Here is a 27,877-nt window from a genome sequence, read left to right as displayed (position 1 = left end):
CCCGGTCCCAATCCCCGATCCCGGTCCCCAAAGTCCCGATCCCACTCCCCGGTCCCGATTCCGGTCCCTGTCCCGATTCCAATCCCGTGTCCCTGTCCCCATTGTCCCGATCCCAGTCTCTGTCCTGGTCCATGTCCCAATCCCAATCCCCGGTTCCGGTGCCTGTCCCTCTTCCAATTTTCGGTCCCCGGTCCCTGTCCCCGGTGTCCCGATCCCAATCCCTGTCCCTGTCCCTGTCCTTGTCCCCTGTCCCGGTCCCCGGTGTCCCGATCCCAATCCCCGACCCGGTCCCTGTCCCGGACCCCGGTGTCCCAATTCCAATCCTCTGTCCCTGTCCCTTGTCCCTGTCCCCAATGTCCCGATCCCAATCCCTGTCCCTGTCCTTGTCCCCAATGTCCCGATCCCAATCCCTGACACCGGTCCCTGTCCCCAACGTCCCGATCCCAATCCCTGTCCCCTGTCCCTGTCCCCAATGTCCCGATCCCAATCCCTGTCCCTGTCCTTGTCCCCTGTCCCCGGTGTCCCGATCCCAATCCCTGTCCCCTGTCCTTATCCCCTGTCCCTGTCCCCAATGTCCCGATCCCAATCCCTGTCCCTGTCCTTGTCCCCTGTCCCCGGTGTCCCGATCCCACCCCCGCCGCCGCTCCCCGGTAGTGTCACTATCACTTTAAGGGATCTCCCGCGTCTCCGCTGACGTCACTCCCCGCTCAGCCAATGCGCGGCGGCGCGGGGGGCGTGGCCGGCGGCAAGGCGGGAAGCGGCGCGGGCGGGGCCGCCGCGGCTTTGGCGGGAGCGGGGGGGAGGCGGCGGCGCTCGGGACCCCCAGGGACCCCCCCCAGGGACCCCCGGGGACACCCAGGGACCCCCCAGAACCCGCCCAGGGACCCCCCCGGGGCCGGGGACACCCCCGGAGCCCCTCCCCCATCCCGGATATCCCAACCGGGAGCCCCCGGACCCCCTCCCCCATCCCGGATATCCCCACCGGGACCCCCAGAACCCCCCCGGGACACCCCAAACCCCTCCCACCGGTGACACCCCCTTGTCACCCCCGTGCCACCACCGGGGACACCCCCGAAGCTCCTCCCCCCATCTTGAGACCACCCCCCCAATTCCAAGACCCCCAGACCCCCCCCCCACCCCTCCTTATCCCCATTCCCGGTGTCCCCTCGGTGCCCCCCCCCCATTCCCGGTGTCACCCGGGGGTCCCCCCCCCAATCCCGGGGGTCTCCCCGGTGCCGCCCCCTCCCCAATGGAGAACTTCCAGAAGGTGGAGAAGATCGGCGAGGGCACCTACGGCGTGGTCTACAAGGCGCGCAACAAGGTGACAGGGGAGGTGGTGGCCCTCAAGAAGATCCGCCTGGACACGTGAGTGGGGGTCCCCGGGGGTCTCTGGGGGGTCCCGGGGGGGTCCCCGAGGCTCACGGCCCCCCCCCGTGCCGTTGTCACCGCAGGGAGACCGAGGGTGTCCCCAGCACGGCCATCAGGGAGATCTCGCTGCTCAAGGAGCTCAACCACCCCAACATCGTCAAGTGGGTCTGGGGGCTTCAGGGGGGGGTCCTGAGGGGGTTTGGGGGGAGATGGAACTGAGGAGGGGTCCCCAGGAATGTCCTGAGGGTGTTTTGGGGGGTCCTGGGGCGATTTGGGGGTGTTGGGGGGAGATGTCACTGAGGAGGGGTCCCCAGGGGTTTCCTGGGGGGTTTTGGATGGGTTTGAGGGGCTTTGGGGGGTCCCAAGAGTGTCCTGAGGGTCTTTGGGGGGCTCTGGGGGGAGATGTCACCAAGGAGGGGTCCCCAGGAGGGTTTTGGGGGGTCCTGGGGGGTCCTGGAGGTGACCTCAATGACCAGGGGTGTCCCCAGGATGTGCTGTGGCCATGCCAGGCCCTGTGGTGTCCCCATGTCCCTGGTCCTGTGTCCCTGTCCCCGTGTCCCAGGGCTGTCCCTGTGTCCCTGTCCCCATGTCCCTGTCCCCATGTCCCTGTCCGTGTTCCCAGGGCTGTCCCTGTGTCCCTGTCCCCATGGGTGTCCCCATGTCCCTGGTCCCGTGTCCCTGTCCCCATGTCCCGTGGCTGTCCCCAGGTGCTGTCCCCATGTCCCAGGGCTGTCCCTGTGTCCCTGTCCCTGTCCGTGTGTCCCAGGCTGTGTCCCCATGTCCCCAAGCTGTCCCCATGTCCCCACAGGCTGCTGGATGTCATCCACACGGAGAAAAAACTGTACCTGGTGTTCGAGTTCCTGTCCCCATGTCCCTGTCCCCATGGGTGTCCCCATGTCCCTGTCCCCATGTCCCTGTCCGTGTGTCCCAGGCTGTGTCCCAGGGCTGTCCCCAAGCTGTCCCCATGTCCCCCAGGCTGCTGGATGTCATCCACACGGAGAACAAGCTGTACCTGGTGTTCGAGTTCCTGCACCAGGACCTGAAGAAGTTCATGGACTCCTCGTCCCTCAGCGGGATCGCGCTGCCGCTCATCAAGGTGGGGACCCCAAACCCGGGAGGGACCCCAAAACCTGGGAGAGGGACCCTGAAACACATGGGGGACATTTGGGGGGACCCTAAAACTCAGGGGGGATCCTGAAACCTGGGGAGGAACATTGACTGGGGACCCTAAAACACCTGGGGGGACCCTGAAACACCTGGGGGCCCCAATACCTGGTGGGACATTGGGACCCTAAAACACCTGGGGGACCCTAAAACACCTGGGGGGGGATATTGGGGGACCCCAAAACCCCAAACCCATCCTGGGGGTCGCCTGGGTCACTCAGTGCTCTGACCCTGATGTCCCCAGTGATGTCCCCAATGTCCCCAACGCTGTCCCCAGAGTCACCTGTCCCATCTGCAGAAGGGCCTGGCCTTCTGCCACACGACCCCAAAACCCCAAATCGATTTTGGGGGTCCCCAAAGCCACTCAGGGCTCGCTCAGGGCTCTGACCCTGATGTCCCCAATGTCCCCAATGCTGTCCCCAGAGTTTCCTGTCCCATCTGCTGAAGGGCCTGGTGTTCTGCTATGTGACCCCAGAACCCCAAACCCATTCTGGGGGTCCCCTGGGTCACTCAGTGCTCTGACCCTGATGTCCCCAGTGATGTCCCCAATGTCCCCAACGCTGTCCCCAGAGTTACCTGTCCCATATTCTACAGGGCCCGGCCTTCTGCCACACGACCCCAAAACCCCAAATCGATTTTGGGGGTCCCCAAAGCCACTCAGGGCTCGCTCAGGGGACTGATCTCAGTGTCCCCAATGTCCCCAACAATGTCCTCAACGCTGTCCCTGCTGTCCCCAGAGTTACCTGTCCCAGCTGCTGCAGGGCCTGGTGTTCTGCCATTCAACCCCAAAACCCCAAATCGATTTTGGGGGTCCCCAAAGCCACTCAGGGCTCGCTCAGAGCTGTCCCCAACAATGTCCCCAATGTCCCCAATGCTGTCCCTAGAGTCACCTGTCCCATATTCTACAGGGCCCGGCCTTCTGCCATGTGACCCCAAAACCCCAAACCCATTCTGGGGGTCCCCTGGCTCACTCAGGGCTCTGACCCTGATGTCCCCAGTGTCCCCAATGATGTCCCCAGAGTCACCTGTCCCAGCTGCTGCAGGGGTTGGTGTTCTGCCATTTAACCCCAAAACCCCAAATCGATTTTGGGGGTCCCCAAAGCCACTCAGGGCTCGCTCAGGGGACTGATCTCAGTGTCACCAATGTCCCCAATGCTGTCCCTGCTGTCCCCAGAGTCACCTGTCCCATGTGTTGTAGGGCCTGGTGTTCTGCTATGTGACTCCAGAACCCCAAACCCATCCTGGGGGTCCCCAAAGCCACTCAGGGCTCACTCAGGGGTCTGACCCTGATGTCCCCAATGTCCCCAATGATGTCCCCAATGTCCCCAACAATGTCCCCAATGTCCCCACTGCTGTCCCCAGAGTTACCTGTCCCATGTGTTGTAGGGCCTGGTGTTCTGCTATGTGACCCCAAAACCCCAAACCCATTCTGGGGGTCCCCTGGGTCACTCAGGGACTGTCCCAAATGTCCCCAACAATGTCCCAAATTTCCCCAATGCTGTCCCCAGAGTCACCTGTCCCATCTGCAGAAGGGCCTGGCCTTCTGCCACACAACCCCAAAACCCCAAATCGATTTTGGGGGTCCCCAAAGCCACTGAGGGGTCTGACCCTGATGTCCCCAGTGTCCCCAACAATGTCCCCAACGCTGTCCCTCTGCTCCAGAGTTACCTGTCCCAGCTCTGAAGAGCTGGTGTTCTGCTATGTGACCCCAAAACCCCAAACCCATCCTGGGGGTCCCCTGGGCCACTCAGGGCTCACTCAGAGCTGTCCCCAGCAATGTCCCCAACGCTGTCCCCAGAGTTACCTGTTCCAGCTGCTGCAGGGCCTGGCTTTCTGCCACGACCCAACATCGTGTTCTCGCACCGAGGCACAACTGTCAACGCCAGGCACCAGAAGGCCTCTCATGCAAACCATCGAGGGTCCCCTGGCTACTTTGGGCTGCCGCGCTTTGGGGTGCCTGTCAGGACCTACACACACGAGGTGAGGGATTTGGGTTCCTTTGTAGGGTTTTGGGGTGTTTTGGAGGGATTTGGGGTGTTTCAAGGGGTTTGGGGGCTCAGGGGGTTTGGGGGCTCCATCAAGCTGGCTGACTTCGGGCTGGCCCGCGCTTTTGGGGTGCCTGTCAGGACCTACACACATGAGGTGAGGGGATTTGGGGTTCCTTTGTAGGGTTTTGGGGGGTTTGGGGTCCCTATGTGGGGTTTCAGGGGGATTTCAGGAGTTTGGGAGGGATTTGGAGGTGTTTCAGGGGTTTGGGGGCTCCATCAAGCTGGCTGACTTTGGGCTGGCCCGCGCTTTTGGGGTGCCTGTCAGGACCTACACACACGAGGTGAGGGGATTTGGGGTTCCCTTGTGGGGTTTGGGGGGGATTTGGGGTCCCCAGGTGGGATTTCAGGGGGTTTGGGGTTCCCTTGTGCAGTTTTGGGGTGGTTTGGGGGGGATTTGGGGTCCCTGTGTGGGATTTGGGGGGGATTTCAGGGGTTTGGGGGCTCCATCAAGCTGGCTGACTTCGCTTTTGGGGTGTCTGTCAGGACCTGCACACACGAGGTGGGGATTTGGGGGAATTTATGGGGAATTGGGGGTCCCTGTGTGGGATTTGGGGGGATTTCAGGGGTTTGGAGGAGATTTGGGGGTCCCCAGGTGGAGGATTTGGGGGCTCGGAACCCCTCTAGGGTTGTCCTGTCCCTGATGTCCCCTGTGTCCCCTCTCTGGTGACCCTGTGGTACCTTAGGGATGCTGCTGATGATGTTGATGATGTCCCCAATGTCCCTATTGATGTCCCCATTGTCCCCAGGTGGTGACACTCTGGTACCTTAGGGATGTTGCTGATGATGTCAGTGATGTCCCCAATGTCCCCATTGATGTCCCCATTGATGTCCCCATTGTCCCCAGGTGGTGACCCTGTGGTACCTTAGGGATGTTGCTGATGATGTTGATGATGTCCCCAATGTCCCCAATGATGTCCCCAGTGTCCCCAGGTGGTGACCCTGTGGTACCTTAGGGATGTTCCCCAGTGGGGTCAGGGTGTTCTATCCCTGATAATGTCCCCAGTGTCCCCATTGATGTCCCCATTGTCCCCAGGTGGTGACCCTCTGGTACCTTAGGGATGTTGGTGATGATGTCAGTGATGTCCCCATTGATGTCCCCATTGTCCCCAGGTGGTGACACTCTGGTACCGCGCCCCCGAGATCCTGCTGGGCTGCAAATATTACAGCACAGCCGTGGACATCTGGAGCCTGGGCTGCATCTTCGCCGAGATGGTGGGTGGCACTTGGGGACATTGGGGACACTTGGGGACATTGGGGACACTGAGGGGACATTGGGGACACTGAGGGGACATTGGGGGACATTGAGGGGACATTTGGGGTGTGACACAGCCTGGGCTGCATCTTCACCGAGATGGTGAGGGACATTGGGGACACTGAGGGGACATCTGGAGTCTAGGCTGAGATGGTGAGGGACATCTGGGGACATTGGGGGACATTGAGGGGACATTTGGGGTGTGACACAGCCTGGGCTGCATCTTCGCCGAGATGGTGGGTGGCACCTGGGGACATTGGGGACACTGAGGGGACATTGGGGACACTGAGGGGACACTGCACAGGGTGTGACACAGCCTGGGCTGCATCTTCGCCGAGATGGTGAGGGACATTTGGGGACACTGAGGGGACACTGGGGACACTGAGGGGACATTGGGGACACTGAGGGGACATCTGGAGCCTAGGCTGAGATGGTGAGGGACACTGAGGGGACATTTGGGGGACATTTGGGGCCACTGAAGAGGTGTCCTGAGTGTCCCCAAACCCCCCTCAGGTCACACCAGGGGTGACAAAGTTGTCCCCAAACCCCCCCTAAGGTGACACTGGGGACCCCCAGGATGCCCTGACCCCCCTCAGGTGACACTGGGGGTGACACTGATGTCCCCAGACCCCCCAAAGGTGACACTGGGGACCCCCAGAATGTCCCCAGACCCCCCCAAAGGTGACACTGGGGACCCCCAGAATGTCCCCAAACCCCCCCTAAGGTGACACTGGGGACCCCCAGAATGTCCCCAGACCCCCCCAAAGGTGACACTGGGGACCCCCAGAATGTCCCCAGACCCCCCCAAAGGTGACCCCGGGGGTGTCCAGGCTGTCCCCACCCCCCCGCGGTGACGTCACCGTGGGAACAAAGGGACATTGTGGGGTCGGGGGGTGGGGGAGGGGACATCATGGGACCCCCCCGCGTCACCCGGGGTGGCCACAACGCCCGGGGGGGGGTCACGAGGGGCTCACGGGGCGGGGGAGGGGACAGAGCCGGGGGGGGGGAGGGGACAGGACGGGGCTGGGGACACCGGGATGTCCCCAAACCTTTGGGGGGGGCTCAGGTGTCCTTTGGGGTGTCCCCTCCTCAGCAGTGTCCCCAGACCCCCCTGGGGGTGTCCCAAATGTCCCCAAAGCCCTCTGGGGTGTCCCAAATGTCCCCAAACCCCCCTGGGGTGTCCCCTGTGTCCCCAAACCCCCCTGGGGTGTCCCAAATGTCCCCAAAGCCCTCTGGGAGTGTCCCAAATGTCCCCAAACCCCCTGGGGTGTCCCAAATGTCCCCAAACCCCCCTGGGAGTGTCCCCTGTGTCCCCAAACCCCCCTGGGGTGTCCCAAATGTCCCCAAACCCCCTGGGGGTGTCCCCAGTGTCCCCAAAGCCCTCTGGGAGTGTCCCAAATGTCCCCAAACCCCCTGGGGTGTCCCAAATGTCCCCAAACCCCCCTGGGGGTGTCCCCTGTGTCCCCAAACCCCCCTGGGGTGTCCCAAATGTCCCCAAAGCCCCCTGGGAGTGTCCCTTGTGACCCCTGAACCCCATGGGAATGTGTCCCCAGTGTCCCCAAAGCCCTCTGGGAGTGTCCCCAGTGATGTCCCCAATGTCCCCAAACCCCCGTGTGCCCCCAGGTCACTCCCAGGGCTCTGAGATCAAACCCGGTGTCCCCTGTGGGTGTCCCCTGGGAATGTCCCCAATATCCCAGTGTCCCCAATGTCTCAGTGATGTCCCCAATGTCCCCAATGACCCCAATGTCCCCAATGTCCCTGTATCCCCAATGTCCCTGGATGTCCCCAAGGTCCCTGTGTCCCCAATGTCCCCAATGTCCCTGGGATGTCCCCAATGTCCCCAATGTCCCTGTATCTCCTGTGTCCCAATGATGTCCCCAATGTCCCCATTGTCCCCAATGTCCTCTCAGATCACCCGCCGTGCGCTGTTCCCGGGCAATTCCGAGATCGACCAGCTGTCCCCATTGTCCCCAATGTCCCTGTGTCCCAGCAGTGTCCCCAATGTCCCTGTATCCCCAATGTCCCCAATGTCCCCAATGTCCCCAATGTCCCTGTGTCCCCAATGTCCCTGGGATGTCCCCAATGTCCCTGTCACCCCTCAGATTACGCGCTGGGCGCTGTTCCCTGGTGACTCCGAGATCGACCAGCTGTTCCCTGTGTCCCCAATGACCCTGGGATGTCCCCAATGTCCCTGTGTCCCAATGATGTCCCCAGTGTCTCTGTCACCCCGCAGATCACCGCCGGGCGCTGTTCCCTGGTGACTCCGAGATCGACCAGCTGTCCCCATTGTCCCCAATGTCCCTGTATCCCCAATGTCCCTGTGTCCCTGTATCCCCATTGTCCCCAATGTCCCCAATGTCCCCATTGTCCCCAATGTCCCTGTATCTCCTGTGTCCCAATGATGTCCCCATTGTCCCCAATGTCCCTGTGTCCCAATGATGTCCCCATTGTCCCCAATGTCCCTCAGATCACGCGCCGGGCGCTGTTCCCCGGTGACTCCGAGATCGACCAGCTGTCCCCATTGTCCCCATTGTCCCCAATGTCCCCAATGTCCCTGTATCCCCATTGTCCCCAATGTCCCCAATGTCCCTGTATCCCCAATGTCCCCAATGTCCCCAATGTCCCTGTATCCCCATTGTCCCCAATGTCCCTGTGTCCCAATGATGTCCCCAATGTCCCCGCAGATCACGCGCCGGGCGCTGTTCCCCGGTGACTCCGAGATCGACCAGCTGTCCCCATTGTCCCCAATGTCCCTGTATCCCCAATAACCCTGGGATGTCCCCAATGTCCCTGTGTCCCCAATAACCCTGGGATGTCCCCAATGTCCCCAATGTCCCTGTATCCCCAATGTCCCTGTGTCCCAATGATGTCCCCAATGTCCCTGTGTCCCCAATGTCCCCATTGTCCCCAATGTCCCTGTGTCCCAGCAGTGTCCCCAATGTCCCTGTATCCCCATTGTCCCCAGTGTCCCCAATGTCCCTGTGTCCCAGCAGTGTCCCCAATGTCCCTGTATCCCCATTGTCCCCAATGTCCCTGTGTCCCCAATGTCCCTGGGATGTCCCCATTGTCCCCAATGTCCCTGTCACCCCTCAGATCACGCGCCGTGCCCTGTTCCCCGGTGACTCCGAGATCGACCAGCTGTCCCCATTGTCCCCAATGTCCCTGGGATGTCCCCAATGTCCCAATGATGTCCCCAATGTCCCGCAGATCACCCGCCGCGCGCTGTTCTCCCCGGTGACTCCGAGATCGACCAGCTGTCCCCAATGTCCCTGGGATGTCCCCAATGTCCCCATTGTCCCTGTATCCACATTGTCCCCAATGTCCCCAATGTCCCTGTATCCCCAATGTCCCAATGATGTCCCCAATGTCCCCATTGTCCCCAATGTCCCACAGATCACCCGCCGTGCCCTGTTCCCCGGTGACTCCGAGATCGACCAGCTGTTCCCATTGTCCCCAATGTCCCCAATGTCCCTGTATCCCCAATGTCCCTGGGATGTCCCCATTGTCCCCATTGTCCCCAATGTCCCTGTATCCCCATTGTCCCCATTGTCCCCAATGTCCCTGTATCCCCAATGTCCCCAATGTCCCCATTGTCCCCATTGTCCCCAATGTCCCTGTATCCCCAATGTCCCTGGGATGTCCCCATTGTCCCCAATGTCCCCAATGTCCCCCAGATCACCCGCCGTGCCCTGTTCCCCGGTGACTCCGAGATCGACCAGCTGTCCCCAATGTCCCCAATGTCCCTGTGTTCCAGCAGTGTCCCCAATGTCCCTGTGTCCCAATGATGTCCCCAATGCTCCCAATGACCCTGGGATGTCCCCAATGTCCCTGTCACCCCTCAGATCACGCGCCGGGCGCTGTTCCCCGGTGACTCCGAGATCGACCAGCTGTCCCCATTGTCCCCAATGTCCCCAATGTCCCCATTGTCCCCAATGTCCCTGTATCTCCTGTGTCCCTGGGATGTCCCCATTGTCCCCAATGTCCCGCAGATCACGCGCCGGGCGCTGTTCCCCGGTGACTCCGAGATCGACCAGCTGTTCCCATTGTCCCCAATGTCCCTGTATCCCCATTGTCCCCAGTGTCCCCAATGACCCTGTGATGTCCCCATTGTCCCCAATGTCCCTGGGATGTCCCCAATGTCCCCAATGTCCCTGTCACCCCTCAGATCACGCGCCGGGCGCTGTTCCCCGGTGACTCCGAGATCGACCAGCTGTTCCGCATTTTCCGCACCCTGGGCACCCCGGACGAGGCCGCCTGGCCGGGGGTGTCGGCGCTGCCCGATTACAAGGCCACCTTTCCCCGCTGGGCCCGCCAGGACCTGGCCAAGGTGCTGCCGCCGCTGGACGACGAGGGACGCAAGCTGCTGGCGGTGAGGGGACACAGGGGACGCTTCTCCCCAATTTTCCCCGATTTTTCCCTGATTTTTCCCACTTTTTCCCTGATTTTTCCCACTTTTTCCTGATTTTTCCCACTTTTTCCTTGATTTTTCCCCAATTTTCCTGATTTTCACCCCATATTTCTCATTTTTCCCATTTTGCCCTTTTTCCTTGATTTGCCCCAATTTTTCTCCTGAATTTCCCAATTTCCCTGTTTTTTTCCAATTTTTCCGCATTTTCCCATTTTTCTATTTTTCCCCCACCTTTTCTGCATTTTCCCCCGTTTTTCCTCCTTTTCCCCTATTTTTCCCACTTTTCCCTGATTTTTCCCCAATTTTTCTCTAATTTTTCCCATTTTTCCCCAATTTTTCCTGATTTTTCCCTGATTTTCCCACTTTTCCCTGATTTTCCTCCAATTTTTCCTTGATTTTTTCCCAATTTTTTCCTGGTTTTCCCCCAATTTTTTCCTGATTTTTCCCAATTTTTTCCTGATTTTTTCCCCAATTTTTTCCTGATTTTCCCCCAATTTTTCCTTGATTTTTTCCCATTTTTTCCATGATTTTTTCCCTTTTTTTTTCCTGATTTTCCCCCAATTTTTCCTGATTTTTTCCCCAATTTTTCCCTGATTTTTCCCAATTTTTTTCCCTTTTTTGCCCCTGCCTTTTCCCCCATTTTCCCCCGATTTTTCTTCCAATTTTTCCCCCAATTTTTCAACCCTTTCCCCCCATTTTCTCCTTATTTTTCTCTCATTTTTGCCCCATTTTTTCCCTCATTTTCTCCCCCATTTCCCTCATTCCCCCCATTCTTTCCCAATTTTTCCCCATTTTCCCCATTTTTCCCAATTTCCCCGTTTTTCTCCCCAGCAAATGCTGCACTACGACCCCAACAAGCGAATCTCGGCCAAGGCCGCCCTGGGCCACCCCTTCTTCAGGGACGTCACCAGAGCCGTGCCCCACCTGCGCCTCTGACCCCAAAACCGCCCCAAATCCCCCAAAACCGCCCCAAATTATCACAAATCCCCAAAAACGGCCCAAAATGTCCTCAAAAACAGCCCCAAATCCCAAAAACGACCCTAAAACTCCTCAAAATACTCCCAAATCCCTCAAAATGAGGGAAAAATGATCCCAAACCCCTCAAATCTTCCAAAATGGCCCCAAATTGTCCTCAAAAATGACCCTAAATCCCCCAAAATAGCCCCAAATCCCCCAAATTATCACAAATCCCCAAAAACGGCCCCAAAACGTCCTCAAAAATGGCCCCAAATCCCCAAAAACGACCCTAAAACTCCTCAAAACAGTCCCAAATCCCCAAAATGATCCCAAACCCCCTCAAATCTTCAAAAACGACCCCAAATCCCCTCAAAAACGACCCCAAATTCCCCCTAAATGACCCCAAACCCAGCCCCAAATCCCCTCAAAAACCACCCCAAAAACGACCCTAAAACCACCCCAAAATGACCCCAAATCCCCCAAAATATCCCCTAAACCCTCCGAAACAGCCCCAAAACAACCCCCAAAATCCCCAAATGGCCCCAAATCCCCCCAAAATGTCCCTAAAATTCTTCCAAGTGTCCCCAAAAATCCCTCAAATGTCCCTAAAATAACCCAAAATGGCCCCAAAATGATCCTAAAATCCCCCAAAAATTCCCTCTAAAACTTTTCCGAATGTCCCCAGGACCCCCAAAATGTCCCCAAAACACCCCCAAATTGTCCCCAAATGTCCCAAATTTTCCCGAAAAATTTTTTTGGTAATTTTTAGGCGAACAATTTGTAATAAAATTTCTTTTGGTTGTTGGGTTTTTTTTGATTGGGGGGGGGGTCAGGGTGGCGTTGTCACCTCAGCCCCCTCAAAATGTCCCCAAAATCCCCAAAAAATGTCCCCAAAATCCCTTCAAATGTCCCCAGATCCACCCAAAATGTCCAAAATTCCCACCCCAAATGCCAAAAAATGTCCCCAAACCCCCCCAAGTGTCCCCAAATCCCCCAAAATGTCCCCAAATTGTCCCCAAGCCCCCTGAGGGGCATCTCAGGCCACGCCCCCTGGCCCCTAAGCCACGCCCCATTTGTGGCAACGCCCATCGCACCATCGGAGCGTTCTGATTGGTCCGTACAAGCCACGCCCCCAGCGTGAGCGCTCCCGGCTTTCCCCGCTGTCAATCAAAGCCCCCACTTTCTGTGATTGGGTGAGGCTTCATCTCCGCCCGCCTTCTCATTGGATGATGCAGCAGAGGGGCTCCGCCCCCTTCGGTCACCTTATTTGTTGTTCGTCCCGCCCACCCGCGCGTTTCCACTTGTCATTGGTTGTCTGCTATGTCACTCACTACAAACCCCGCCTCCTCACTGCCTTCCCTCCTCCCTATTGGCCACGCTCTCTCTTCCCTTTATTGGCTGCCCTGTTGTCCATCAGCATTTCTCATCTACCTATTGCTGGAGCTCTGCGGGGCGGTGCCTTACTCTCTTCCCATTGGCGGAGCGCAAAGGCGGGCTCTTCGCTGATTGGTCCACGCCCTTCTTAGTCCCGCCCCCCTCCGTGAGGGCTTGGCGGAGCCGCTGTTTGTGCGCTCGGGGCCGCGCCGGGAGGGCCCGGAGGTACCGGAGGGGCGGGCGGGGGGTCCTGGTGGCACCGGGGGCGCTCCGGGGGCAGCACCGGGCACCGACAGCGCCCGAGCACCGAGGGGAACCGGGAGGAGCCGCGCTGGGCCGGGCCCGGCCCGCTGAGGGCGCTGAGGGGAGGGCGGGACCCCCCCGGTGCGGATTTGGGGAGGGGGCTCCGGTCCTGAGGGGGCCGCGGCCGCCTCGAACCGGGGGGTTCCGGGCTGAGAATCCCTGGAGGGGTCGGGGTTTGGCCGGGTTGGGGGTGAGGGGAGCGGCGCTGCCTCGTTGTGAGGGGGAGCCCCCATTTTGGGGGGGTTTTTGGCCCCCTCCCCATTATTGGGGTTTTTCTCCTCTCTTGGGGTTGTTATTTTCTGTCCACTCCCCATTAGTGGGATTTTTGTCCTGTTTTGGGTAATTTTTTTCTGTTTCCTCCCAATTATTGGGGTTTTCCCCCTGTTTTGAGGGTGTTTTTCTGCCCCTTCCCATCTTTGGGTTTTTTCCGTGTTTTGGGGAAGTTTTTTCCCACCCCTTCCCAGTTATTGGCATTTTTCCCCTGTTTTGGGGGTGGTTTTCCCATCCTCTCCCCATTATTGGGGTTTTTCTCCTATTTTGGGCTCTTTTTCTCATTATTGGACTTTCTCCCCTGTTTTGGGGTTGATTGCTTGCCTTACTCTCCATTATTGGGGTTTTTCCCCTGTTTTGTGTTTTTTTTTCCTGCCTCACTCTCCATTATTGGGGTTTTTCCCCTGTTTTGCGGGTTTTTTTCTGCCTCACTCTCCATTATTGGGGTTTTTCCCTATTTGGGAACATTTTCCTCACAGTTTTGGGGGTTTTTTCTCCTCCCTTTCCCATTCTGGGCATGTTTCTCTCTCTCATTATGGAGGGTTCTGATCCCTGCCCGGAGCTGGGGATCCCTCAGGGTGTTTTTGGGATCCCCCAGAACTGAGGCTCCTCCAGAGTTTGGGATTCCCTGGGATTTTGGATCACCCAGACTTTGGGATTGCTCAGAATTTGGGATTCCCTGGAATTTGGGATTCCTGGGATTTTTGGGATCCCCCAGAACTGAGGTTTGCCCCAGAGTTTGGGATCCCATGGGTGGCCAGCCTGTCCCATCTCAGGGGCTGATCCCAGTGGGTTGGTCCCAGTGTTCTGATGCCATCCCAGTGTGCTGACCCCATCCCAGTTGGGTTATCCCATCCCAATGACCCCATCCCAGTTCGGTTATCCCATCCCAGTGACCCCATCCCAGTTGAGTTGTCCCACGTTCTGACCCCATCCCATCCCATCCTGGTGTTCTGATCCCATCCCAGGGGTCCCATCCCAGTAGTGTGACCCCATCCCAGTTGGGTCATCCCATGTTCGGATCCCATCCCAGTTGGGGTTGATCCCATCCCAGAAGGTCAATCCCAGTTGGGTTGATCCCATCTCAGTAGTGTGACCGCATCCCAGTGACCCCATCCCAGTTGATGGGGTCCCACGTTCTGACCCCATCCCAGTTGAGTTGATCCCATCCCAGTTGGGTTATCCCAGTTGGGTTGATCCCATCCCAGAAGGTCAATCCCAGTTGGGTTGATCCCATCCCAGTTGGGTTATCCCATCCCAGTGACCCCATCCCAGTTGAGTTGTCCCATGTTCTGACCCCATCCCAGTTGGGTTGATCCCATCCCAGTTGGGTTATCCCAGTTGGGTTGATCCCATCCCAGAAGGTCAATCCCAGTTGGGTTGATCCCATCCCAGTAGTGTGACCCCATCCCAGTTGGGTTGATCCCATCCCAGTTGGGTTGATCCCATCCCAGTAGAGTGACCCCATCCCAGTTGGGTTGTCCCCCATTCTGACCCCATCCCAGTTGGGTTGATCCCATCCCAGTAGAGTGACCCCATCCCAGTTGGGTTGTCCCCCATTCTGACCCCATCCCAGTTGGGTTGTCCCCCATTCTGACCCCATCCCAGTTGGGTTGATCCCATCCCAGTAGGATGATCCCATCCCAGTTGGGTTGATCCCCTATTCTGACCCCATCCCAGTTGGGTTGTCCCCCATTCTGACCCCATCCCAGTTGGGTTGTCCCCCGTGCTGACCCCGTGCCCCCCTGTCCGTCTGTCCCCAGGACCGCGGTGCCAGCGCCCAGCCCGGCCATGGCCGCGCGCGGGGCCCAGCGGCCCAACGGGCACTCGCAGCCCAGTAAGATCTGCCAGTTCAAACTGGTGCTACTGGGAGAGTCGGCCGTGGGCAAATCCAGCCTGGTGCTGCGCTTCGTCAAGGGCCAGTTCCACGAGTACCAGGAGAGCACCATCGGCGGTGAGCCGGGATTGGGGATCCTAAAAGGGTCTGGGGGATCCCACAAGGGTCTGGGGGATCCCAGAAGGGTCTGGGGTGGGATTTGGGGGGATCCCACAGGGATTTGGGGTGCAGGAAGGGCTTTGTCAAGGGCCAGTTCCACGAGTACCAGGAGAGGACCATCGGTGGTGAGCCGGGATCAGAGATCCCAAAAGGGATTTGGGGATCCCAAAAGGGTCTGGGGGATCCCAAAAGGTTCTGGGGGATCCCAAAAGGGTCTGGGGGATCCCAAAAGGGTCTGGGGGATCCCAGAAGGGTCTGGGGTGGGATTTGGGGTGATCCCAGGTGGGATTTGGGGTGTAGGATGAGCTTTGTCAAGGGCCAGTTCCACGAGTACCAGGAGAGCACCATTGGCGGTGAGCCGGGATCGGAGATCCTAAAAGGGTCTGGGGGATCCCAAAAGGGTCTGGGGGATCCCAGAAGGGTCTGGGGTGGGATTTGGGGGGATCCCACAGGGATTTGGGGTGATCCCAGGTGGGATTTGGGTGCAGGATGGGCTTTGTTGAGCATCAGTTCCACGAGTACCACGAGAGCACCATCGGCGGTGAGCCGGGATTGGGGATCCTAAAAGGGTCTGGGGGATCCCACAAGGGTCTGGGGGATCCCAGAAGGGTCTGGGGTGGGATTTGGGGTGATCCCAGGTGGGATTTGGGGTGTAGGATGAGCTTTGTCAAGGGCCAGTTCCACGAGTACCAGGAGAGCACCATTGGCAGTGAGCTGGGATTGGGGATCCTAAAAGGGTCTGGGGATCCCACAGGGGTCTGGGGATCCCAAAGGGTCTGGGGGATCCCACAGGGATTTGGGATCCACAGGATTTGGGTGATGCCAGGTGGGATTTGGGTGCAGGATGAGCTTCATCAAGGGCCAGTTCCACGAGTACCAGTAGAGCACCATTGGCGGTGAGCTGGGATTGGGGATCCCAAAAGGGTCTGGGGGATCCTAAAGGGGTCTGGGGGATCCTAAAGGGATTTGGAGGATCCCAAAGGAACTTGGACTGTGCTGGGTGGGATTTGGGGTGATGCCAGGTGGGATTTGGGGTGCAGGAAGGGCTTTGTCAAGGGCCAGTTCCACGAGTACCAGGAGAGCACCATCGGCGGTGAGCCGCGATCCCATGGGGGTCTGGGGGATCCCAAAGGGGTCTGGGGGATCCCAGAAGGGTCTGGGGTGGGATTTGGGGTGATCCCAGGTGGGATTTGGGGTACAAGGAGAGCTTTTCGGGAGGGTTTGGGACACCCTGAGGTGTCCCTGGAAAGGTTTTTTGTGCCACCCTGAGGTGAGGGCACTCTGAGCTGTCCCTGACTGGGTTGGTGACCCTGTCCCTGTCCCCAGCAGCGTTCCTGACGCTGTCCGTCTGTCTGGCCGGGTTTGGGGTGCAGTGAGGGGTCCCTGGCTGGGTTGGTGACCCTGTGGTGGCTCTCTAGCTGGGTTGGTGACACTGGTGACACTGTGGTGACCCTGTGGTGACCCTGTCCCTGTCCCCAGCGGTGTTCCTGACGCAGTCTATCTGTCTGACCGGGTTTGGGGTGCAGTGAGGGGTCCCTGGCTGGGTTGGTGACACAGTGGTGGCTCTGTGGATGGTTGGTGACACTCTGAGCTGTCCCTGACTGGGTTGGTGACCCTGTGGTGACACTGGTGACACTGTGGTGACCCTGTCCCTGTCCCCAGTGGCATTCCTGACGCAGTCCGTCTGTCTGACCGGGTTTGGGGTGCAGTGAGGGGTCCCTGGCTGGGTTGGTGACACAGTGATGGCTCTGTGGGTGGGTTGGTGACACTCTGAGGTGTCCCTGGCTGGGTTGGTGACCCTGTGGTGACCCTGTGGTGACCCTGTCCCCGTCCCCAGCAGCGTTCCTGACACTGTCCGTCTGTCTGGCTGGGTTTGGGGTGCAGTGAGGGTTCTGTGGCTGGGTTGGTGACACAGTGATGGTTTGTGTGTGGGTTGGTGACACTCTGAGGTGTCTCTGGCTGGGTTGGTGACCCTGTGGTGACCCTGTCCCGTCCCAGCGGCGTTCCTGACGCAGTCCGTCTGTCTGCCGGTTGGGGTGCAGTGAGGGTCCCTGGCTGGGTTGATGACACTCTGAGGTGTCCCTGGCTGGGTTGGTGACCCTGTGGTGGCTCTGTGGATGGGTTGGTGACACTCTGGTGACACTGTCCCCGTCCCCAGCGGCGTTCCTGACGCAGTCCGTCTGTCTGGCTGGGTTTGGGGTGCAGTGATGGCTCTGTGGGTGGGATGGTGACCCTGTGGTGACACTGGTGACACTCTGGTGACCCTGTGGTGACCCTGTCCCCGTCCCCAGCGGCGTTCCTGACGCAGTCCGTCTGTCTGGCTGGGTTTGGGGTGCAGTGATGGCTCTGTGGGTGGGATGGTGACACTCTGAGGTGTCCCTGGCTGGGTTGGTGACACTGTGGTGGCTCTCTAGCTGGGTTGGTGACACTCTGGTGACACTCTGGTGACCCTGTCCCCGTCCCCAGCAGCGTTCCTGACGCTGTCCGTCTGTCTGGCCGGGTTTGGGGTGCAGTGAGGGTTCTCTGGCTGGGTTGGTGACACAGTGATGGCTTTGTGGGTGGGTTGGTGACACTCTGAGGTGTCCCTGGCTGGGTTGGTGACACTCTGGTGACCCTGTCCCCTGTCCCCAGCGGCGTTCCTGACGCTGTCCGTCTGTCTGGCCGGGTTTGGGGTGCAGTGAGGGGTCCCTGGCTGGGTTGATGACACTCTGAGGTGTCCCTGGCTGGGTTGGTGACACTGTGGTGGCTCTGTGGGTGGTGGTGACACTCTGGTGACCCTGTCCCCGTCCCCAGCGGCGTTCCTGACGCAGTCCGTCTGTCTGGACGACACCACGGTCAAGTTTGAGATCTGGGACACGGCGGGGCAGGAGCGCTACCACAGCCTGGCCCCCATGTACTACCGGGGAGCCCAGGCTGCCATCGTGGTCTACGACATCACCAACCAGGTCTGGGGGGGATTTGGGGGTCTCAGGGGGGTCCTGGGGGGATTTGAGGGGGTCCTGGGTGGATTTGAGGGGGTCCTGATGGGATTTGGGGGGATCTGGGGGGATTTTGAGGGGTGGTCTCAGGGGTACTATTGGGGACCCCAGGCTGCCATCGTGGTCTATGGCATCAGTAACCAGGTCTGGAGGGATTTGGGGGTCTCAGGGGGGTCCTGAGGGGAACTGGGGGGGTTCTGGGTGGATTTAAGGGGGTCCTGAGGGAATTTGGGGGGATTTGAGGGGGTCCTGAAGGGTTTTGGGGGGCATTTGAGGAGGTTTTGGGGGGTCTCAGGGGGTCCAGGCTGCCATCGTGGTCTATGACATCACCAACCAGGTCTGGGGGGATTTGGGGCAGATCTGGGGGTCTCAGGGTTCTGAGGGAGCTCAGGGAATTTGAGGAGGGGTCTCAGGAGTTTCAGATTATTTGAGGAGGGGTCTCAGCCCAAATTTCCCCCCTCAGGAGACGTTTGCCCACACCCGGGGCTGGGTGAAGGAGCTGCAGGGGGGTCTGGAATTCTCAGGTTTTTTGAGGAGGGGTCTCAGGAGTTTGAGGATATTTGGGGAGGGGTCTCAGGGGATATTTGAGGAGGGGTCTCAAGGATCTCAGGGTATTTGAGGAGGGGTCTCAGGGGATATTTGGGGAGGGGTCTCAGCCCCAATTTCCCCCCTCAGGAGACGTTTGCCCGTGCCCGGGGCTGGGTGAAGGAGCTGCAGGGGGGTCTGGAATTCTCAGGTTTTTTGAGGAGGGGTCCCAGGAGTTTCAGGATATTTGAGGAGGGGTCTCAGGGGATATTTGAGGAGGGGTCTCAGGAGTTTCAGATTATTTGGGAGGGGTCTAGCCCAAATTTCCCCCCTCAGGAGACGTTTGCCACACTGGGGTCTGGGTGAAGGAGCTGCAGGGGGGTCTGGGAATTCTCAGGTTTTTGAGGACGGGTCTCAGGAGTTTCAGGATATTTGAGGAGGGGTCTCAGGTATTTGGGAGGGGTCTCAGCCCCAATTTCCCCCTCAGGAGACGTTTGCCCATGCCCGGGGCTGGGTGAAGGAGCTGCAGGGGGGTCTGGAATTCTCAGGTTTTTTGAGGAGGGGTCCCAGGAGTTTCAGGATATTTGAGGAGGGGTCTCAGGAGTTTCAGATTATTTGGGGAGGGGTCTCAGCCCCAGTTTCCCCCCTCAGGAGACGTTTGCCCGTGCCCGGGGCTGGGTGAAGGAGCTGCAGCGCCAGGCCAGCCCCAGCATCGTCATCGCCCTGGCTGGAAACAAAGCTGACCTGGCCAGCAAGAGGATGGTGGAGTACGAGGTAGGGAGGGTTGGGAAATTTTGGGAATTTTGGGGGAATTTTTTGAGATTTTTTTTGGGTGGATTTTTGAGGGATTTGGGGATTTTTTTGGGATTTTTTTTTTAATTTTTGGGGATTTTTTGGGGATTTTTTTTGAATTTTTGGGGATTTTTTGGGATTTTTTTTAATTTTTGGGGATTTTTTTTTTAATTTTTGGGGATTTTTTTGGGATTTTTTTTAATTTTTTGGGATTTTTGGGGGATTTTTTTTTTTAATTTTTGGGGATTTTTGGGATTTTTTTTTAATTTTTGGGGATTTTTGGGGATTTTTTTTGAATTTTGGGGATTTTTTTGGATTTTTTTTTTTGGATTTTTTGGAGATTTTTTTGGGGGTTTTTTTGGGAATTTTGGGGGATTTTTTGGGGATTTTTTTTCAATTTTGGAGATTTTTTGGGGATTTTTTTGGTTTTTTTTTTAATTTTTGGGGATTTTTGGGGATTTTTTATTTTTGGGGATTTTTTGGGGATTTTTTTGAATTTTTTGGGATTTTTTTTGTTTTTTGGGGGGTTTTTTTTTTTTTATTTTTTGGGGAATTTTTGGAGTTTTTTGGGGAATTTTTTAAGGTTATTTTTTGGGATTTTCTGTGACTGTTTTGAGCAATTCTTGGTGATTTTTTGGGGGGAATTTGGGGGGATTTTAATCAGTTTTTCCCTGCAGGAAGCCCAGGCCTACGCTGATGACAACAGCCTGCTCTTCATGGAGACCTCGGCCAAGACAGCCATGAATGTCAACGACCTCTTTCTGGCCATTGGTGGGTCTGGGGGCTTGGGGGGGTTTGGGGGGGTCCTGAGGGGTTTGGGGGGTCCTGAGGGGTTTGGGGGAGGGGTCCTGAGGGGTTTTGGGAGTTAGGGTTTGGGGGGTCCTGAGGGTTGGGGTCTGAGGTTTTGGGGGAGTCTGAGGGGTTTTGGGGGTCCTGAGGGTTTGGGGTCTAGGGGTTGGGGTCCTGAGGGGTTTGGGGGGTGGGGTCTGAGGGTTGGGGTCCTGAGGGTTTGGGGGTCTCAGGGGGTTCTGAGGGGTTTGGGGGTCCTGAGGGTTTTGGGGGTCCTCAGGGGTTTTGGGGGTTCCCAGGGGTCTTTTGGGGGGTTTGGGGGTTCTGAGGGTTGGGTTGGGGGTCTCAGGGGGTTTGAGGGTTTTGGGAGGGTCTGAGGGGTTTTGGGGGGTCCTGAGGGGTTTTGGGGTTGAGGGTTGGGGGTCCTGAGGGGTTTGGGGCTGTTTCAGTGGAGTTTTTTGGGGGGTTTTGGGGAGTTCTGAGGGGTTTGGGGGGTCCTGAGGGGTTTTGGGGGGTCCCAGGGGTTCCTAGAGGGATTTTGGGGGGATCTGAGGGGTTTGAGGGGTCCTGAGGGGGTTTTGGGGGATCTTAGAAGGGTTTGGGGGGTCCTCAGGGGTTTTGGGGCTGTTTCAGTGGAGTTTTGGGGGTTTTGGGGGAGTCCTGAGGGGTTTGGGGGGATCTCAGAGGGGTCTCTGAGGGTTTGGTGGGGTCCTGAGGGGGTTTTGGGGGTCCTCAGGGGTTTTGGGGCTGTTTCAATGAAGTTTTTGGGGGTTTTGGGGGGTTTCTGAGGAGTTTGGGGGGATCTCAGGGGTCTCTGAGGTTTTTGGGGGTCTGAGGGGGTTTTTGGGGGGTCCTGAGGGGGTTTTGGACTGTTTCAGTGGAGTTTTGTGGGGTTTTGGGGGTCCTGATGGGTTTGGGGGTATCTCAGAGGGGTTTGAGGGGGTCCCAGGGGGTCCTGGAGGGGTTTTGGGGGGGTCCTGAGGGGTTTTGGGGCTGTTTCAATGAAGTTTTGGGGGGTTCTGAGGGGTTTGGGGGATCTCAGAGGGGCCTCTGAGGGTTTTGGGGGGTCCTGAGAGGTTTTGGGGTGTCCTGAGGGGTTTTGGGGTTGTTTCAGTGGAGTTTTGTGGGGATTTTGGGAGTTTGTGGAGTTTGGGGGAGCTCAGAGGGGTTTTGAGTTATTTTGGGGTTCTGAGGAGTTTTGGGGGGATTTGAGGAGGGGTTCCAGGAGGGTTTTGGGGTTCTGAGGGTGCCCCCATTTCCAAACCAAATCATTCAGAATCATCTCAGACCACCCAAAATAACCCCAAATGATCCCAAATCACCTTAAAAACCTCCAAATTATCCCCAAACCATCCTAAACTATCCCAAATGATCCCAAACCATCTCAAATCACCCTAAACCATCCCAAATCATCCCAAATAGACCCAAACCATCCCAAATAACCCCAAATCATCCCAAACCGTTCCAGACCATTCCAAACCATTCTAAATAACCCAAATGATACCAAACCATCCCAAACCATCCCAAATCTCACCAAACCATCCCAAATCATCCCAAACCATTCCAAATCACCTTAAATAACCCCAAACCATCCTAAACCATCCCAAACCACCTTAAATAGCCCCAAATGATCCCCAAACCATCCCAAATAACCCAAAACCATCCCAAACCATTCCAAACCACCCCAAATCATCCCGGACCATTTCAAATCACCTTAAATAACCCCAAACCATCCTGAACCATCCCGAATAACCCCAAATGGCCCCAAATGGCCCCAAACCACCCCGACTGACCGTGGGTTTCCCGTTGCAGCCAAGAAGCTGCCAAAGACGGAGCCGCAGAGCACGAGCGGGGCCGGGGGCCGGGGCCGGGGCGTGGACCTGAGCGAGCAGAGCCCGCAGGGCCGCGGGCAGTGCTGCAGCAACTGAGGGATCCCATGGGATCTACTGGGATCCATGAGCTGGGATCCAGCTGGGATTGAACCCTGATCCAGCCCAAATCCAGCCAGGATCCACCAGGATTGAACCCAGACCCAGCAGGGCCGCGGGCAGTGCTGCAGCAACTGAGGGATCCACGGGATCCACTGGGATCCAGCCCAAATCCAGCTGGGATTGAACCCTGATCCACCAGGATTGAACCCAGAGCCCGCAGGGCCGCGGGCAGTGCTGCAGCAACTGAGGGATCCCATGGGATCTACTGGGATCTACTGGGATCAGAGCTGGGATCCAGCCCAAATCCAGCTCAAATCCACCAGGACTGAACCCAGAGCCCACAGGGCCGCGGGCAGTGCTGCAGCAACTGAGGGATCCCATGGGATCTGATGGGATCCATGAGCTGGGATTGAACCCTGATCCAGCCCAAATCCAGCTGGGATTGAACCCTGATCCACCAGGATTGAACCCAGATCCAGCCCAAATCCAGCCAGGATCCACTGGGATTGTCCCAGGATCACAACCAGGATCCACCAGGACTGAACCCAGATCCAGCTCACAGGGCCGCGGGCAGTGCTGCAGCAACTGAGGGATCCACGGGATCCACTGGGATCTACTGGGATCAGAGCTGGGATCCAGCTGGGATTGAACCCTGATCCACCAGGGTTGAACCCAGACCCAGCAGGGCCATGGGCAGTGCTGCAGCAACTGAGGGATCCATGGGATCCGATGGGATCCACTGGATCAGAGCTGGGATCCAGCTGGGATTGAACCCAGATCCAGCCCGCAGGGCCGCGGGCAGTGCTGCAGCAACTGAGGGATCCACGGGATCCATGAGCTGGGATCCAGCCCAAACCCAGCCAGGATTGAACCCAGAGCCCGCAGGGCCGTGGGCAGTGCTGCAGCAACTGAGGGATCCCATGGGATCTGATGGGATCAGAGCTGGGATTGAACCCTGATCCAGCCCAAATCCAGCCAGGATCACAGCTGGGATCCACCAGGACTGAACCCAGAGCCCGCAGGGCCGCGGGCAGTGCTGCAGCAACTGAGGGATCCCATGGGATCTGATGGGATCAGAGCTGGGATTGAACCCTGATCCAGCCCAAACCCAGCCAGGATTGAACCCAGAGCCCGCAGGGCCGCGGGCAGTGCTGCAGCAACTGAGGGATCCAATGGGATCAGAGCTGGGATCCAGCCCAGATCCAGCTCAAACCCAGCCAGGATCCACTGGGATTGACCCAGGATCACAGCCAGGATCCACCAGGACTGAGTCCAGATCCAGCCCGCAGGGCCGCGGGCAGTGCTGCAGCAACTGAGGGATCCACGGGATCCAATGGGATCCATGAGCTGGGATTGAACCCTGATCCAGCCCAAACCCAGCCAGGATCCACCAGGATTGAACCCAGACCCAGCAGGGCCGCGGGCAGTGCTGCAGCAACTGAGGGATCCACGGGATCTAATGGGATCCATGAGCTGGGATCCAGCCCAAATCCAGCCAGGATCCACCGGGATTGAACCCAGAGCCAGCAGGGCCGCGGGCAGTGCTGCAGCAACTGAGGGATCCAATGGGATCTACTGGGATCAGAGCTGGGATCCAGCTGGGATTGAACCCTGATCCACCAGGACTGAACCCAGATCCAGCTCACAGGGCCGCGGGCAGTGCTGCAGCAACTGAGGGATCCGATGGGATCCAATGGGATCCATGAGCTGGGATCCAGCCCAAATCCAGCCAAGACTGAATCCAGATCCAGCCAGGATCCACCAGGGCTGAGCCCAGAGCCACCCAGCAGGGCCGTGGATGGTGCTGGAGCAGCTGAGGGATCTGCTGGGATCCAGCCCAGATCCAGCTGGGATCACAGCCAAGACTGAGCCCAAATCCTGCCCAAATCCAGCCAGGATCCACCAGGATTGAACCCAGATCCAGCTGGGATCCAGCCCAGATCCAGCTGGGATCACAGCCAAGATTGAGCCCAAATCCAGCCGGGATCCACCAGGATTGAACCCAGATCCAGCTCACAGGGCCACAGCCAGTGCTGGAGCAACTGAGGGATCCACCAGGATCCAGCCAGGATCCCAGCAGATCCCAGCTCCATCTGCACCCTGGGGCTCTCCCTGAGCTCCAGCACTGTTTGAAGCTTCCAAGGCTCCACCTCGGCACCAGATCCTTCCTGGATCCACCAGATCCTGCCCAGCTCCACCAGATCCTTCCTGGCTCCTCCAGATCCCACCTGGACCTTCCAGATTTCACACGGATCCTCCACATCTCTCCTGGATCCTCCAGATCTCACACAGATCCTCCAGACTCCATCAGGATCCTCCAGATCCCACCTGGACCTTCCAGACTCCACCAGGATCCACCAGATCCCACCTGGATCCTCCAGATCCCACCTGGACCTTCCAGATTTCACATGGATTCTTCAGATCCCTCCTGGATCCTCCAGAGGTCACACAGACGCTCCAGACTCCATCAGGATCCTCCAGATCCCTCCTGGATCCTCCAGATCCCACCTGGACCTTCCAGACTCCATCAGGATCCTCCTGGCTCCTCCAGACTCCACCAGGATCCACCAGGTCCCACCTGGATCCACCAGATCCCACCTGGACCTTCCAGATTTCACACGGATTCTCCAGATCCCACCCGGATCTTCCAGATCCTTCCTGGATCCTCCAGACTCCATCAGGATCCTCCAGATCCCACCTGGACCTTCCAGACCCCACCTGGATCCTTCAGATCCCTCCTGGCTCCACCAGATCCCTTTTGGATTCACCGGATCCCCTCTGGCTCCACCAGCCCCTCCTGGATCTCCTCAGATCTCCTCAGATCCCTCTCTGGCAGCACCGGGGCCGGGGCTGGACTCTGGGGGACCCCGCGGGGCCTCGGACGCTTGGACACCCCCAGATCCCCCCTGGACACCCCCAGATCCCCCCTGGACACCCCCAGATCCCTCCAGATCCCTCCTAGATCCACCTTGATCCTGGGATTTGGGGGTCCCAGGAGCCCCCCAGGGATCTCTGGGGGGTTTTGGTGGCTCCCCATGGATCCCTCCTGGACACCCCCAGATCCACCTTGATCCTGATTTGGTGGTCCGACCCCTCAGGATCTCTGAGGGGTCTTGGAGGATCCTTGGGATCCTCATGGACCTCCTGGATCCCAGGATTGGGGGTCCAGGAGCCCCCAGGGATCTCTGGGGTTTTGGTTCCTTGTGGATCCTCATGGACCCTCCTGGATCTCAGGATCTCGGGTCCAGAGCCCCCCTGTGGATCCCCTGGACACCCCCAGATCCTCCTGGATCCCCCCAGATCCCTCCTAGATTCACCTGATCCCAGGATTTGGGGTCCAGAGCCCCCAGGGATCTCTGGGGGTTTGGTTGCTCCCCATGGATCCCTCCTGGATCCCCCCAGATCCCCTGGATCCCCCCAGATCCTCCTGGATCCTCCTAGATCCACCTTGATCCTGGATTTGGGGGTCCCGGAGCCCCCAGGGATCTCTGGGGGGTTTGTTGTCTCCCCATGGATCCCTCCTGGATTCCCCCCCAGATCCACCTTGATCCCAGGATTTGGGGGTCCCAGGAGCCCCCCAGGGATCTCTGGGGGGTTTTGGTGGTTCCTTGTGGATCCTCATGGACCCTCCTGGATCTCAGGATCTCGGGGTCCCAGAGCCCCCCTGTGGATCCCTCCTGGACACCCCCAGATCCTCCTGGATCCCCCCAGATCCCTCCAGATCCCTCCTAGATCCACCTTGATCCTGGGATTTGGGGGTCCTGGGACCCCTCAGGGATCTCTGGGGGGTTTTGGTGGCTCCCCATTGGACAGGAGCTGTGGTGGCACCGTGTGAGAGCCCAAGGGCCTGGGGACACTGGGGGGACACTGAGGGGACACCAAGGGGACACTGAGGGGAGCTGGGGTGGCTTTGTTGGGATGTCCCCATGGTCATCCAGGCCATGGTCACCCCCCAGGGATGTCCCCTCAGTGTTCTCAGCCATGGTCTGATGTCCCCCAGGTGGTCCCAGTGGTGGCCTCGATGTCCCCTCAATGATCCCGGTGACGACCACAATGTCCCCTCAGTGGTCCCAATGGTGGCCATGATGTCCCCAGGTGTCCCAGCCATGGTGTCCCCTCAGTGGTCCCAGTGGTGGCCCCAGTGTCCCCCAGGTGATGTCCCCCAAGTGATCCCAACCATGGTGGCCTCAATGTCCCCTCAATGATCCTGGTGGTGGCCTCGATGTCCCCCAGGTGACATCCCCCAGGTGGTCCCAATTTTGGCCTTGATGTCCCCTCAGTGGTGGCCACAATGTCCCTTCTGTGATCTCAGTGGTGGCCACCATGTCCCCAGGTGTTCCCAGCCATGGTGGCCTCGATGTCCCATCAATGTCCCCTCTGTGGTGGCTTCCATGTCCTCTCAATGATCCCAGTGATGACCACAATGTCCCCTCAGTGGTCCCAATGGTGGCCATGATGTCCCCCAGGTGTCCCAGCCATGGTGGCCCTCCAGGTGACATCCCCAGGTGGTCCCAGTGGTGGCCTTGATGTCCCCTCAATGGTCCCAGTGGTGGTCTCAGTGTCCCCCAGGTATTCCTGGCCCCCAGGTGACATCCCCCAGGTGGCCCCAATGGTGGCCTCAATGTCCCCTCAGTGATCTCAGTGGTGGCCTCAATGTCCCCCAGGTGACATCCCCCAGTGGTCCCATGGTGGCCTCAATGTCCCCTCAATGATCCCGGTGATGACCACAGTGTCCCCTCAGTGGTCCCAATGGTGGCCATGAGTCCCCAGGTGTCCCAGCCATGGTGGCCCCTCAGTGTCCCAGTGGTGGCCTCAATGTCCCCAGTGATGTCCCCCAAGTGGTCCCAACCATGGTGTCCCCAATGTCCCCTCAATGATCCTGGTGGTGGCCTTGATGTCCCCTCAGTGGTGGCCACAATGTCCCTTCTATGATCTCAGTGGTGGCCACCATGTCCCCAGGTGTTCCCAGCCATGGTGGCCTCGATGTCCCCTCTGTGGTGCCTCAGTGTCCCCTCATGTCCCTCTTGTGGTGCCTCGATGTCCCTCGTGGTCCCAATGTGTCCTCGATGTCCCCAAGTGTCCCAGCCATGGTGGCCCCAATGTCCCCTCAATGTCCCCTCAGTGGTGGCCTCAATGTCCCCTCAATGATCCTGGTGGTGGCCTTGATGTCCCCTCAGTGGTGGCCACCATGTCCCCAGGTGTTCCCAGCCATGGTGGCCTCAATGTCCCCTCAATGTCCCTCTGTGGTGGCTTCAATGTCCCCTCGGTCCCAATGGTGGCCTCAATGTCCCCAGGTGTTCCCAGTCATGGTGGCCCCAATGTCTCCTCAATGTCCCCTCAATGATCCTGGTGGTGGCCTTGATGTCCCCTCAGTGGTGGCCACCATGTCCCCAGGTGTTCCCAGCCATGGTGGCCTCGATGTCCCCTCTGTGGTGGCCTCGATGTCCCCTCAATGTCCCCTCTGTGGTGGCCTCAGTGTCCCCTCAGTGGTCCCAGTGGTGGCCTCGATGTCCCCAGGTGTTCCCAGCCAGGGCCACCCCCCAGGTGTCCCCAGTCCCCTCCCAGTGTCCCCAGTTTGTCCCTGTCCCTCTTTGCACTTTATGCTCAGATGTCCCCTGGCTCTGTCCCCGTGTCCCCAGGGTGGCAGTGAGGGGACACTGAGGGGACAGCAGGGCCACCCCTGTGCCCTTTGTCCCTTTGTCCTTGTCCCTTCTGGGCCCTC

The 27,877-nt window shown here is 58.5% G+C and overlaps 2 protein-coding genes across 3 annotated transcripts; both read left to right on the top strand.

Moving 5' to 3' along the window:
- The first annotated feature begins 1,170 nt into the window (after window positions 1-1,170).
- CDK2 (cyclin dependent kinase 2) lies at window positions 1,171-11,966 on the top strand. The gene is made up of 9 exons (XM_064734729.1): window positions 1,171-1,365; window positions 1,452-1,529; window positions 2,344-2,464; window positions 4,331-4,407; window positions 4,762-4,861; window positions 5,691-5,792; window positions 9,998-10,201; window positions 11,072-11,240; window positions 11,445-11,966. Exons 1-8 carry the CDS (start codon window positions 1,250-1,252, stop codon window positions 11,174-11,176), a joined length of 903 nt encoding a protein of 300 aa, XP_064590799.1. The 5' UTR covers window positions 1,171-1,249; the 3' UTR covers window positions 11,177-11,240; window positions 11,445-11,966.
- A 767-nt stretch (window positions 11,967-12,733) lies between these two features.
- Window positions 12,734-25,225, top strand: RAB5B (RAB5B, member RAS oncogene family). Of its 2 annotated transcripts, XR_010442966.1 has the most exons (7): window positions 12,734-12,796; window positions 14,908-15,098; window positions 17,934-18,085; window positions 19,295-19,417; window positions 20,113-20,206; window positions 22,037-24,726; window positions 24,887-25,225. XR_010442966.1 is itself a non-coding variant. In XM_064734727.1 (6 exons), exons 2-6 carry the CDS (start codon window positions 14,936-14,938, stop codon window positions 22,150-22,152), a joined length of 648 nt encoding a protein of 215 aa, XP_064590797.1. In that variant the 5' UTR covers window positions 12,734-12,796; window positions 14,908-14,935; the 3' UTR covers window positions 22,153-25,225. The 2 variants fall into 2 exon arrangements, 1 of the variants encoding a protein (XP_064590797.1); XM_064734727.1 differs by having other exon boundaries at window positions 22,037-25,225.
- The last annotated feature ends 2,652 nt before the right edge of the window (window positions 25,226-27,877 follow it).

This window comes from Zonotrichia leucophrys, chromosome 29 (assembly GCF_028769735.1).
Source record: "Zonotrichia leucophrys gambelii isolate GWCS_2022_RI chromosome 29, RI_Zleu_2.0, whole genome shotgun sequence".
NCBI lineage: Eukaryota > Metazoa > Chordata > Aves > Passeriformes > Passerellidae > Zonotrichia > Zonotrichia leucophrys.
This window is presented reverse-complemented; position numbering and strand designations above follow the sequence as displayed.